The sequence below is a fragment of the Meleagris gallopavo genome, chromosome 14 (assembly GCF_905368555.1).
Source record: "Meleagris gallopavo chromosome 14, MGAL_WU_HG_1.1, whole genome shotgun sequence".
NCBI lineage: Eukaryota > Metazoa > Chordata > Aves > Galliformes > Phasianidae > Meleagris > Meleagris gallopavo.
The window spans coordinates 11,589,069-11,601,319 of NC_139417.1; the positions used below are offsets into that span (position 1 = coordinate 11,589,069).

At 42.1% G+C, this 12,251-nt stretch overlaps 1 protein-coding gene across 3 annotated transcripts in view; it reads left to right on the forward strand.

Annotated features, from left to right (window-relative positions):
• Positions 1-91: 91 nt before the first annotated feature.
• The window catches only part of PRKAR2A (protein kinase cAMP-dependent type II regulatory subunit alpha), a 53,395-nt gene continuing 41,235 nt past the window's right edge, over positions 92-12,251 (forward strand). Inside the window, exon 1 of one of the 3 annotated variants that reach the window (XM_085235483.1) lies at positions 92-529. In XM_085235483.1, the coding sequence (XP_085091609.1) occupies positions 277-529 (253 nt within the window). In that variant the 5' untranslated portion in view covers positions 92-276. Of the gene's footprint in view, positions 530-1,480; positions 1,566-12,251 lie in introns of those variants that run through there. The other 2 variants (XM_085235482.1, XM_085235481.1) reach the window with 2 other exon arrangements.

The following is a 12,251-nucleotide window of genomic DNA, read 5'->3' on the forward strand; positions in this document are numbered from 1 at the left end:
GCCTCGCCTCAGGGTGACGCACGCGCCGTTCCCGCTCGGCGCGTGCGCGGCGGTTGGCGCGGCGCCCGCTCCCGCGCCTGCGCAGACGGGCAGCTCCCGTCCCGTCCTCCCCCCCCACCTCCCTCGGCGCGGCTCGCGCGAGCGGAGCGGCGGGAGTCAGTTAGCGCCCGCGGAGGGAGGCCCGAGCCCGCCACCGCTACAGCCGCCCGCGGGGCGGGAAGGAGGAGAGGAGGAGGCGGCGGCGGCGGCGGCCTCCTCCTCGGTCCCGCCGGCACCATGAGCATCGAGATCCCGCCGGGCCTCACCGAGCTGCTGCAGGGCTACACGGTGGAGGTGCTGCGGCACCGGCCGGCCGACCTGGTGGGCTTCGCCGCCGAGTATTTCACCCGGCTGCGGGATGCCCGCGAGCGGGAGGCGACCGGCGACGGCCGGAGGGTGGTCAGCTTCGACGGGGAGCCCATGCAGACCGAGTCCAACGGCGAGGAGGAGCCCGAGCGCGGCGACGAGGACTCTGACTCCGACTTCGAGCGTGAGTAGCGCCGAGGGGATCCGGCCCTGAGGGGGGGCGGGACGCGGCGCCCCGCGGTGTCCGGCGGCACTGCGCCTGCGGCTGAATGAGCGCGCTGCCAAGCATGTGATGGGCGAGATCATGTGTTGTGGTGCGGTCTCCTCTGCGCCCATCCTGGCGTTTCTTCCTAAACCGGGGACGGGCCGGGTGGGCGACTTCTCCGGGCGCCGCTAATAACGAGAATGGAAACCCGCTCCTTTTGTACTGCGGCTCTCTGAGCGCTTCCCCGGTGTGCGCAGTGAAACGCCTCCTGTGCCGCTCTGCCACCGCCTTGTGCGGCACACAGCGCTTAGACCTGGGACTCTGCTTGAGCTTCAGCGCGAAAAGTTGCCTTTAGATTTTTGTGAACGGCACTCGTGGGCACACGTAGAGTTTTGGACCCGTGATTAGTGAAAACTGGGAATATTATCTTTGTTAGAAAAGGTCGACAAAGAGGGGAGGGACAGGTGAGAAAGGCGTGCGTTCCCCCAGCTGTCAGTCCTCTCATTGGGGATCTTATGCCCATGGTTTATAATGTGAGTAAAGGTTTCCGTGCTGCCTTCTTGCTAATGATTTTCTTAATGCCGCTGAATGCGGCTCTATTTCCTGATCAGCATGTCTCATTTCAGGGTTTGAACTATCTCTTGAGAATTAAGTGTGGAGTTTTCTTGGTGAATGCTGACAGCTGCACTCCAGGAAGTTCTCTTAAGTTAAATGCTTTCAGATGAAAAGCGATGTGCCACCACAAATTTTACAGTTGTTCAAGCACAGCTTTATGTGGTGAGGCTTTCTACTAGAGAAGTGGTTCCTCTGGTTCAGGTTTCTGCTCATCCTCTTTCTGTCTCAGAGGCAAAAATGAGCAAGACCGCTCAGTGTCACTTGAGCTGGTCAGAGCCCTGGAGGCAGGCAATACTGTCACCACTGCTGTCTTGCTGCTTATCTGAAAAAATGCTCTGTTCCTTGCTCACAGCTTCAGTGACCCAGGGGAGGAATAGTCCTGTGGTGTACTTGGTGGCAGGTGAGAGCCCCTCTGTGCAGTCAGGGAAACGATTCTTTTGTTTAACGTTGTGTGGGGCAGTCATCCGTGGCTGTGTGTTTTTTCAGGTTTCTGTTGTGAATGTTGCCATAGAAGGTTTTTTTAATAGGAAAATGTTGGAAGTTAAGAGTTCTGATATCTCTGTCCTACAGGATAGGAAAGTACTTCTACATTACTCTGGGAGATCTGTGTACGTATTGACTGATCAACATCCAACAGATAATCTCTAAAGATAGAGAAAACACATAGCTGGAGGAAGTCTCAGATAATCCTGCTGGACAGGCTCTAATGCTGTGCATTTTTTCGTCTTGAACAAGTTAGGGCAGATTTTAATTAATTTCACTTTGTTTTCCTAGGTCAGCTCTCTCTATGTACCACTAAGTTGCAAAGATAAATCAAACAGATATTATAAATGTGCTTCCATGGGTATTTTTAAAAATAACAACGAAATCAGTTTCTGTGAAGTGAGTTAAGAAAATTTAAACCTTGTTTGAATGACTAATCTAGCTGTGTTTGCTGGGTGTATGAAAGAGGTCTGCACCAATAACGTGGTATTCTTGTTTCTGCTTCTGACCTCATGAAATTTGTGTATCTTACTGTTTTTTGCATGCTTAGAATTAGAGAATATAGCAGGTAAGTTACATTTTTGCCCCTGATGTTTTGAGTGCAGATGGTAAAAACAGGAAGAAATAAAATCAGAGTAAACTCTGGGCTCAGTCTGTAAACTACGTGGCAAATGTCTTTGTGTAGCTGTAGGGATGTCAGTGGTTCTGTTCCCTTTTTGACATCATGGCATTCCATCAGTGGAGCCAGTGACACTAAAGAGGAGACCTCCATTGTGTCAGAGCACTTATAAATCTGGGGGTGATTTCTTATTCTCCCTACCTCTTAGAAGTTTCATCTCTTATTTGAGTCCTTGAATATGTGAATAAGAGGACGTTAGGATGTGGTTGTTAAGCACAGTGGAGCGTAAGGAATGTGTGGAAAAATAGTGATAGTGGAGGAAAAAAAAAAAACCAAAACATCCGCCAGAAGTATTTGTGGGGCTGTGGCAGAGTTGATGCATGCAAAGCTTTCCTGAGAGCCTTTGTGTTTGGTATGACTGCAGAACTGAAAAGTCGATAGAAATGGGAGAAGATGCGAAGTGGCAGCTTCAGAAATCAGGCCGAGGACATTAGCAAGGATTCTCAGAAAGTGTCCTTGACTGTGGTGCTTGTAACAGGAAGTCTCTGAATGGTTGTCCTAAGGCTGTGAAATGAAGGCCACAGAAGTGTTCTTTCTGCTTTGGAAGCTTAACTGTGGCTTTGGGAAACCTTCTGTTGTGAGTAACAAACCTGAGGGAAGTGAGGCGGCTCTCCTTCCCGTTGGCTGAGGCAAGGTGTTGCACCAGTAACCTTCCATTTTGTCTGCTTGTTTTTCTTGATTTGTTCTAATTAACTACACAAACATACATATTTATTCCTGGAGATCTTAGGCAAAACTAACAGTGGAACTAAAATATTGATCAGCGAGCCTTGGAGAGTCCCTTCCAACTCAAGATATTCTGTGACTGTAACTTGAACAACACAGATGTTATAATTAATTGCAGTTATTTTAGCGCAAGTTCCTTTTTTTTTTTTTTTTGTTCCCATCCACATGCATCACCATAACATTGGAGTGTGCTTTTCAGCTGCTTCCTTAGCAAAAGGTAACACTCACAACACTCATGTATACATATGTGTATGTGTATGTGTGTGTACATATGTAGTAAAACGGTCACTTTTTTGTGTGCTCTGCTGTTATGTAGAAAAATGGTGCATATGACTCTGAATGAACGGGTCAAAAGATACTGATTAGTCCTGCCCTGGACTTCTCAAATAATATTAAAGAATTTGCTAAATGTCACCTTTAAAACATTGGTAGAATATGTGAGCAGAAGGGGATCAGAAGGAAGCATGGGAGTGGCTCTTTTGTATCATTGGATCTTGGAAGTGATGCTGAGTGAGAGTTCAGTCCATTTTTGAAATGTTTATTTTTTGAATTGCCAACAGAAATGCCTGATGTTAATTTTAAACAGTTTCAGATTACTTCTCTTCTTATTGGTGAGCATCGTTTGCTTTCTTATAATGATCTTGGCTGATGTGTCCTGTGGAATTCCTAGGGAATTACTGTATTACATACATGCTTTGTGATTGTTCTTGCACCTATGTGAGTTATCAATAATATGCTATTCTGTTCCCCCTCTCCCCCCCCCCCCCCCCCCCCAAAAAAAAACCAACCCAAAAACCCCAGACAAGGAAATAGTTTGAATGAGAAATCAAAAGGATTGAATAGGGGCAATAGTGGCACTTTTGAAGAGTAGTGTTCAAATTTCCACATCATTCATTTTGGTGGGTCATTGCAGGTGTTCCTATGAGATGCAGACACCTGTACAGTGGAAAGGTTTTAGGTTTTTCACAGTATTTCCACCTCCTTCCTCTGTAATTGTTAATTTACTGAACATAAAGCACAGTAGTGTTGTCCTCACTCTGAGTTCTTTGTCCTTAACATTAAGAGAGCCTTCCTTTGCAGAACATCTTACAGTGTTATGGTGTGGTATGATGCAAACTACCTCCACAGAATAGCTTCTCTATTAAAAGTCCAGGGAATTTAGGGGACACTTTGGTAATTACTAGCACTACATCCTCCCTTCTTCCCTTGAAGTGTGACCAACTCGTGTTGATGCAGTTGTTGTGTTTGTAATCAGCTATTCCAGAACTTCAAAGAGGTGGAAGGAAGGTTTTGATTGTGATCTAACTGTTAAGCCATTGAGTTTAATATCCAGATAAATGCATGTTCTTTCTTCATAATATGTTTAAATAGTGTGTATGTGTAAGCAAGCCTAGCAGTCTGAAGGTGTGGAAGTAACCTTACAGTTTTATTTATTCTTTGGTCTCCATCAATAACATTAGATCAAACATAAAGCAAAGCATTAGCAATGGATTCCTGTTGACAGTGTTTCAAAAGAAACGTTTATGCATTAAATGTTCTAATTTTTGTTAGGCCCTGGCAGCCCAGTGTCTGGGACTTGTTGAACAGAAAATACCAAGTGAAAGACTGCCATTGTGCAGCTGCTGCCCTTGGACGTGGCTTTGCCTTTGCAGAGCCAGTTGTAACTGACTTAAATCTGTGGGATTAAATAGAGCAACTACTGTTAGTACTAATGGAACTTCACTCCCTCTATTTGTCATGTTCACACAGAGTAACTTTGAAGATAAACTAAGTATTAAAGAGTTCTGATTTCATTTTTCTTCAGTAACATGGCCAAAATATGCAAAGCTTTATGGATTTTCTTCATTTTGATTGTTAGCTTATTACAGAAGACTTGCTCTTCAGTGTTTGTCCTTAGATTGTACTTTATTCTATTACAAGATTACTATTGTGTTTTTTTTACCTAGGTGATGTACTTCTAAGGGAGTCACCATTAGTATCTCAGGAGCCCCATAGATAATCTTCAGTATAGATAGAAAATTAATTACAAGATAAATGTACCTGAGAAAGTGAGAGAGCTGGAAGTACGAAGTGAAAGGATTCAGGTTGCTCACTGAGAAACAGAGCTTTAAAGGTGAGCTGCATGAAATTTGCAGTCATGGCTGAATACTGCTAAATGTGTATTAATTTACATTCGTAAGGAGGAGCTTATACTTTGGTTTTAAAAGAGAAGTTCCCTGCAATTTTAGCATCATATATATACATGTGTTACATGTACAATTCTGACATCACCACCATTATTCCTGTATTGTCTCTTAGAAAGCTGTTAGAATCTATTGAGAAAGATATCCTCTTATTCTAGCTTGCTCTGAGTGCCTCCATGTACTGACATTGCTTTCCTTGAGTGATCTTTATGTTCTAAAATGTGAGGAATGAGAGTAAGCAGTGCTTTTTTTTTTTTCCCCTTGGTACTTCCTGAAAGAACTCCTGATACTTCTTATGGCTGCGCAGAGGAACTGAATTCTAGATTCAGTTTCTGCTCTTGTAGTATCCTGCTGTTACCTTGCACAAATAGGAACTGCATTACTCTGTGTGCTCACCTCTGAAAAGAGTATGAGTAAATATGAAGTGAGTGGATGGCTGGTTGTTATAAATAATTGCTGGATTCTTAGAAGCTTCAGTTTCCTTGTTTAGGAGGTTTTCTACAAGGAAAATTATATGAAAGCTGTAAAATTCGATTCTTCTCATTGGTTTTAAAATTAGGCTCAGGAATGGAATGTATTGCAGTACTAGGTATCGTACTTTATAGTAACCTGATAACTGTGCTGTTTTTTTTCTCATTTTAAAAAGCCATATTAGGGTAGTGAAACAATTCTGTCAGTGTTGCAGAGTCCAATCTTCCCCTCCTACTGACACAGAAACTTAGTTGCACCCTTTTACGTAAAATGGTACAGTGGGGATTGTGGAGAAGACGACAGAACAATCTCACTTCAAATTATTCACAAACCAGCCATTAAAAGACATTAATGTTTAACAAAGAGCAGTTACTCATTATTCAAATGAAGACTGGAACCATAGCCAAGATAATCTGTGAATGTTTCTCACTAGCTTTAGTAACGAGTTCAAATTCATGAATGGTTGTAGTTATTTTTTTATGAAAAAAGGAGAAGAGAATAGCAAATAGAACCCTAGCAACCTTATTTGTTCCTCATTTAGTTCCTTATTGTATCTCTAACATTTCTTTGGGTTCCTCCTGTAGCTTGCTTTGCATACACTACTGCATTTACATCCTTGTGACCATGGCTGGCTCTGTATCGCTGCTCACAGCACAGAACAGTTGCGTGGAGCTTCTGGCGCTGCAAGGTTCTTTGAACTGCATGGGTTTAGGTTTCATTTCTTTTCTGAGGTGCCATCAGTTCCACATTAAATGCATCTGCACTCTGCATGTAGTGCACTCAGGTGCTGGTAGGCTTCTGGTATATTTATACACCACTGTAACATGAAACAGTAAATCATAGCAAGTGTGGCTAAAAAAGTAATGGAGAATTTGAGAAATCTGACTGTGGATGAAAGTCCAGTGTATAAAAGACTCTTGCACCCATGTGTTGGTTCTTGTACTTGTGAGATGTTTTTAGTGCATTTTTTTTCTTTTTAAAGACCTGAGGAAGACTTTAAGAAGAACCTCCAGAAATCTGTTGCACAACCAGTCAGCAGCTTTGAGCTCATCTCTCTTTTGTTTGTGAGGTTGTAGAAATTTTGGTGATCGTGTTCTCTGTGTGTTTCAGCAGACAGAATACTTGGAGGAGATGTAGAGAAAAGCCTGTCTTACAGTTCTTATACTTGTGGGATTTGGTCTGTATTTGATAAATATACATCAGCTGTCATATAATGAAGCCCAGCATTCTATTAGTAGCAGTTTTACTCCAAGTCTTTTCCATACTGGAGCATTTCTTTTCTGTGTGGAGCCTGCAGACAGCGACTGGTGGGAATTCAACTCTGAGCGTTGACTTAGAAATTCCCTCTAGGAGGGAAGGCAGCTCTGGAAACACCTTGCTTTGATGGTATGTGGGAGGGACTGCAGGTATCCATTCTGTAGCACTGCTTTTAAGATAAACATACATAAATCTTGATTTTTATTTCAATTTGCTAAAAAAAATTTCAAGCTACTGCTGCTTTTATTTCCTGTGGACTTCCTGAGAGTGGCTTGAAGAACAGCTTTCCTTCTCTGACGTGGTGCAGAGCCTGCAGGAACTCAGCTGCCAAGGGGTGCGACAGCAGGTGTGGTTCTGAGGTCGTGGTGCAGAGCCTGCAGCCCAGCGGTGTGAGCAGGGGCTGTGCCAGCACAGTTGAGCAGATTGTCTCAGAAATTCTTTCTGAACTCTTTCGTAAGGAAGGGTTGGGATTTCAAGTTGGAGGTGAAAAGGTAGTTTTGGTAAAATGCTGATGTTCCATTAGTAACTTTCTGTACTGTGGATCCAAGTGATATGCAATGAAGAATTGTAAACATTAAGGTACTGTTTCCCTTGCAGAACATTCTAAAAACATGTATGGAGTTTGTGTGGAGAGGTGGACAGTCTGTTTTTTTGGGTGATGATTATAAAACTTCTGTTGCCCATTCCTTTGGATTTTTGTGTAAATTGTAGTACTGAGATCCTCGTTCATGGTGATTGTATATTAGCAGTGTTATAAAGCAGGATGTCACCATGGCCCTTCATTTCCATTTTGACTCTTCCTCCCTTGGGGTAGCATATTGTTTTCTGCTTCCTTTTGAGAAAACAATATTCCAATGAAGAGATCTTAAAAGGAAGACAAACATTTGATGGTGGTGGCTTTTTTGTTGTTTGTTTTTTTTGTTTTTCTCCCTTTTGGGGATCTGGTAAACGCTGCTGTTTCTGTGGCAACACTCACTATTCCTGCTCATTGAGGAAGAATTGCACCTGCAAGGACATGCTGTAGTGTTTGGATCTGGTCAGTGCCAGGTTGTCATGGGTGTGGAGAGCATCTCTGTATGAAGGGTGTCTCTAGGATAGCTCAGGAATCAGAAGCTAAAGCTGATGGAGTTGCTTTTTTTCTTTTGAATGCAATTTGTCCTGAAACAGTTTATCATCTAATGTTGTCAATGTATCTGATTAAAATTCATAAGTACTTGTAGAACTGAAAGACTTTGCAGTGATAAGTTATGAAGGATGGCTCATTAACATAGATTAACATTCACTGTTTTTTGGGGAAGGGTGGGGGCAGATTCTACAAGTATTCTTGTTTTAAAATACTGCTGCTTAATGAAACTAAGAATGATAACATTAATTCCATCTCTCAAGCATATAGAAATTAAACATCACCAGCTATAGTTTCATAATGATTTCAGTTCTAGTCCTTGAGTTTGTGTAACTATGATATGTTTGTATGGACTTCAGTTTTTCTTGTACTGTATGTGAGTATCTCATATCCTTGCGAAGCCATTTTAAGTTATTTGATTATTAAGTGTTGTCATATATCTTTCCACAGCTTTCATGTGGAGACGTTATTAAGTGTTCATAGCTCAGAGATCTGCAATGTGCAGGATTTGTTTTGAAGCAATCTATAGCAGTGACTGCGGGGAGCTTTATGCTTTGTGCTAGAGGTTCTGCCACTGAAAACGAGTTCATCTGCTGCAGCTCGCTTTGGACTTCTTTATCGTTAATGGCAAACTAAAGATAGGGTAGGTGCTAAATTGTGCCCTTTTGCAGCCACTAGAAATGTTCTTGAGCATAAAAGAGGATTTTTCCTGGGGTGGGCAGAACACAATGATTTTTACTTTTTTTAGAAAACAGGACAAAGCCATCTTCACTCTTCCTCTTTTCTTCAGAGTCATCTTCCTGTGAACACACACAGGGTGCAGTTACTGGAAGTGTGTTTTGTTGTTGGCTTTTTTTTTAAATATTGGTTTCAACCTGAGATTGTCTATCGAAGTAGTTCCTTATGTGGAGATGATTCTTTTTACAGCTATGCTGTGTTTTAGGTAAGCTTTGTTCACTTGTCATGTAGTATCATTAGAAACGTAAGTCTGAAAGAAAAAAGGGTACAAAATACATCATTCTGAGGCATGTTACAGAATTTACTTTTGCTTGTAATTTTGTATATCAATATTAGAGCATTGTCAGCTAGAACATTTTTAGTGGTGGTTATGTTTGCAGGATGGAGTCCTAAATCCTAGACAACAGTGACTTGGAAGGATCCACAGGCTGTCACAGATCACCAGTAGATGCATTTGCTGACATTGGCTAAGAGGGCAGATAATGCATTGAACTTAGTCCAGAATGTGGACAATCATTAACTTTTTTAAAGAAGATTTTATATATATATTGCCTCTCAGCATTGCTGCTAGCAGTGATGCCCCAGTCTCATCATCTTTGTGGCCCTTTTTCAAGCTGTCTCCAGTTCCTGTGTGTCCTTGTCTCCTGTGCTGTCAGTACTGGTATTCCTCCAGGTGTGGCCTCACCAGGGCTAGGCAGAGGAACCATCTCTTCCCTCAACCTGCTGGCAGTACTTTCCTAATGCAGTCCAGGATAGCATTAAGTTAGCATTTTTGTGCCTGGCGTATACAAGTTGTCTTGTGCGCTGATCTAAACATGGATATGTGAGATTAAGCTCTGAATCAGCCTGAAGTCACACTTGATGTTGGTGTTACTAATTGAAATTCCTCTTGCTCTTTTATACAGATCAAATTTGATGACTGTACAATTAATTCCAGCCTTGTCTTATGTAAAAACATGCTATATTTATCACTCAAATCAGTAATGGCAGTAGGAATTGGTAATGAAATTAGAAGTGACCCAACCAAAGAGCCATGGGCTTTTACATGCCTTCTTTTTTTAGCTATAGGATGCTGTTCTTAAATCCTACTACCTATGGAGCTATAATTACCTGATCCTGAGCTCTGGTTGACCTGACAAGTACAGCTGTGTAACAGCCATGCTAGGCATACAAAACACTGTGCCCTGTCTCTGTAGCTGGTTGTTTCTGCTTGGATTCACATCTTCTCTTTACCATATTTTTCTTTGAGTTGCTTGCTTCTGTAGAAGTTGGTTGTTTTTTTTTTTTTACAGTTGCTTCTTTCTACAGTCTGTCACATGGCATACAGCACCTGACTGAGAGTGACTCCAGTCTATTTTTTCTGAGATGGTAAATAGTAAAGAGGCAAAAGGAAAAGCTTTTATGCTGCCTCTCACTATGATTGCTCACATTAATTCTTCTTTTCTGTTCAAGTGCATGATGAGCAGACCACTGAAGAAATGCTAAGTCTAATGATTTTTTCCCTTTGCACCAAAACTGTTTCGAAGCGCTGATGCAATCATTGGTTGTCTGTTGGCTGGATTGTGCTCAGGTTTGGGTCTGCACTCAGGGACAGCTGTGTTGTCTGATTGTGATTGTTGCACTTCTGCGATAACGTGCTCTGCAGTGGTGGTGGATGTGCGAGGTGTGCCAGAGTGTGAGTGTGGGCTGGAGCCTGGCTGTGTAAGTGTGCCCCGAGCACGAGCAAGTGCCCTTCTGCTGCTGTAGGTCACGTATTTGTGCTGGGAGCTGTAGTAAAGCAGTAGTTAAGCAGTATCCCTTAAGCCAATTAGGCTGCCAGAGAAGGGCATTAGGGTTGGAGCTGTGGGATCACAGTGATTTCCTGTTCTTATGTTGCCTGTATTTGTATAATTGTTTTGTGGTCACATATCTATATCTTAACAAGTGACGATCTGGACATTGTCATGGTATCATAATAAACATTTTTTGACAGATCTATGGCAAAGACGGTGTAAGAGAAATTCCCATTACAATGTGTATTGCATAAAAAGCAAATGTTGCTGTTCTTAGCATTCCTATTTCCCATTTACCTCCTGGTAAGATTGGTTTGCCAGCAGATCAGCAAGTTGCTGCTATTGGGCAGGTGTGTGTGCCTGCATATATACGTTTTTTCTCTATAGGTGGCTGGTTGCTGCCCTGTTTGTTAGAAACTTCAGCAGAAGAGTACAAGCTGAAAATATGTAGGTGATAGTGAAAATGGGATCTTATAGTAATGTGACTTGGCAAGGATTTGAAGCAAGTGAAGTTGCTGTTAACTTCCTGTTGAAAAAGTAATTATATTGTTCATTCCAGAATAATTTGTCTGACATTATAAGAAAGTGTCTTAAATCACTGAGCATAGCTGTTAATTGCATTTTTATTTAGGTGCTCCTACATGCTTAGCTACACAAGTGAAGTTCAGTTTTCTTTGTCCTGTATGTACAAATGAGATGTGCTTAATTACTGCTTGTAACAAATGGTTTGAAGGACTTGTGTCAGTTTGGCTCTTTGAAACTTGACTGTCTATAAAAGACATTCTGCTTACCAGTGGTTTAAGGTGCTTGTAAACTATGCTAGGTAGGGATGGTGTTGTAAAACTGTATCACGGTAGTAAATATTTGATTTTTCCAGATAGCTTTTTATGCCCCAATACCACGTTATTTAAAGACTGTCAGTCTCAGTAGGACTTTATAATAAGGCTGCCAAGCGGCTGCCAAGTGCAGATATCCAACATTTACATTCTGTGTTGTGTGATGGTAGCTGTGACATGATTCCAATTAAAAGCTTGGTCTGCACATTGCAGATGTCTTCTGAATATTAATACGTGCTACAGACAGAGCAGATGGAATCTCTTTTAAAATACAATGCAGTGAATGTGAAATTAAGGCTGGCTTTCTAATGAAAACAAGCAATCAAACATCACCCCCCCCCCCTTTCCCTGGTAAATTGCAAAGATATCTGTGTATCAGCATCATCTTTCTTTACATATAAGAGGAAATGAATTCTTCCTTATAGACCCAAACAAAAATACAGCATTAGGTCTAACTGAAGTTATCTTAAATGCTAAATGTACCTAGAAAAGTATTAGGAATGAATGCAGCGTTTGCTCTGTCTTAAAATATTCCAATGGCTGAAAGACAGATATGAGGCAGTGGATAATAGTTGAAATGTAGAATGTTATTTTGGGGAGTTTTGTTGACAGAGACTGTGTAGAAGTTTGTGGGTGTGTTTAATTGGGATTTGAAGATGTCACCTGAGGTGTATTAGGAAAGATTAATCTTGACGGGGGTGGCCAGCAGGGACAGGGAGGTAACTGTCCCCCTCTGCTATGCTCTTGTGAGGCCCCATTTGGAGTATTGAGGTCTGGAGCCCCCAGTACAAGAAAGACAGGGAGCTGTTGGAGAGGGT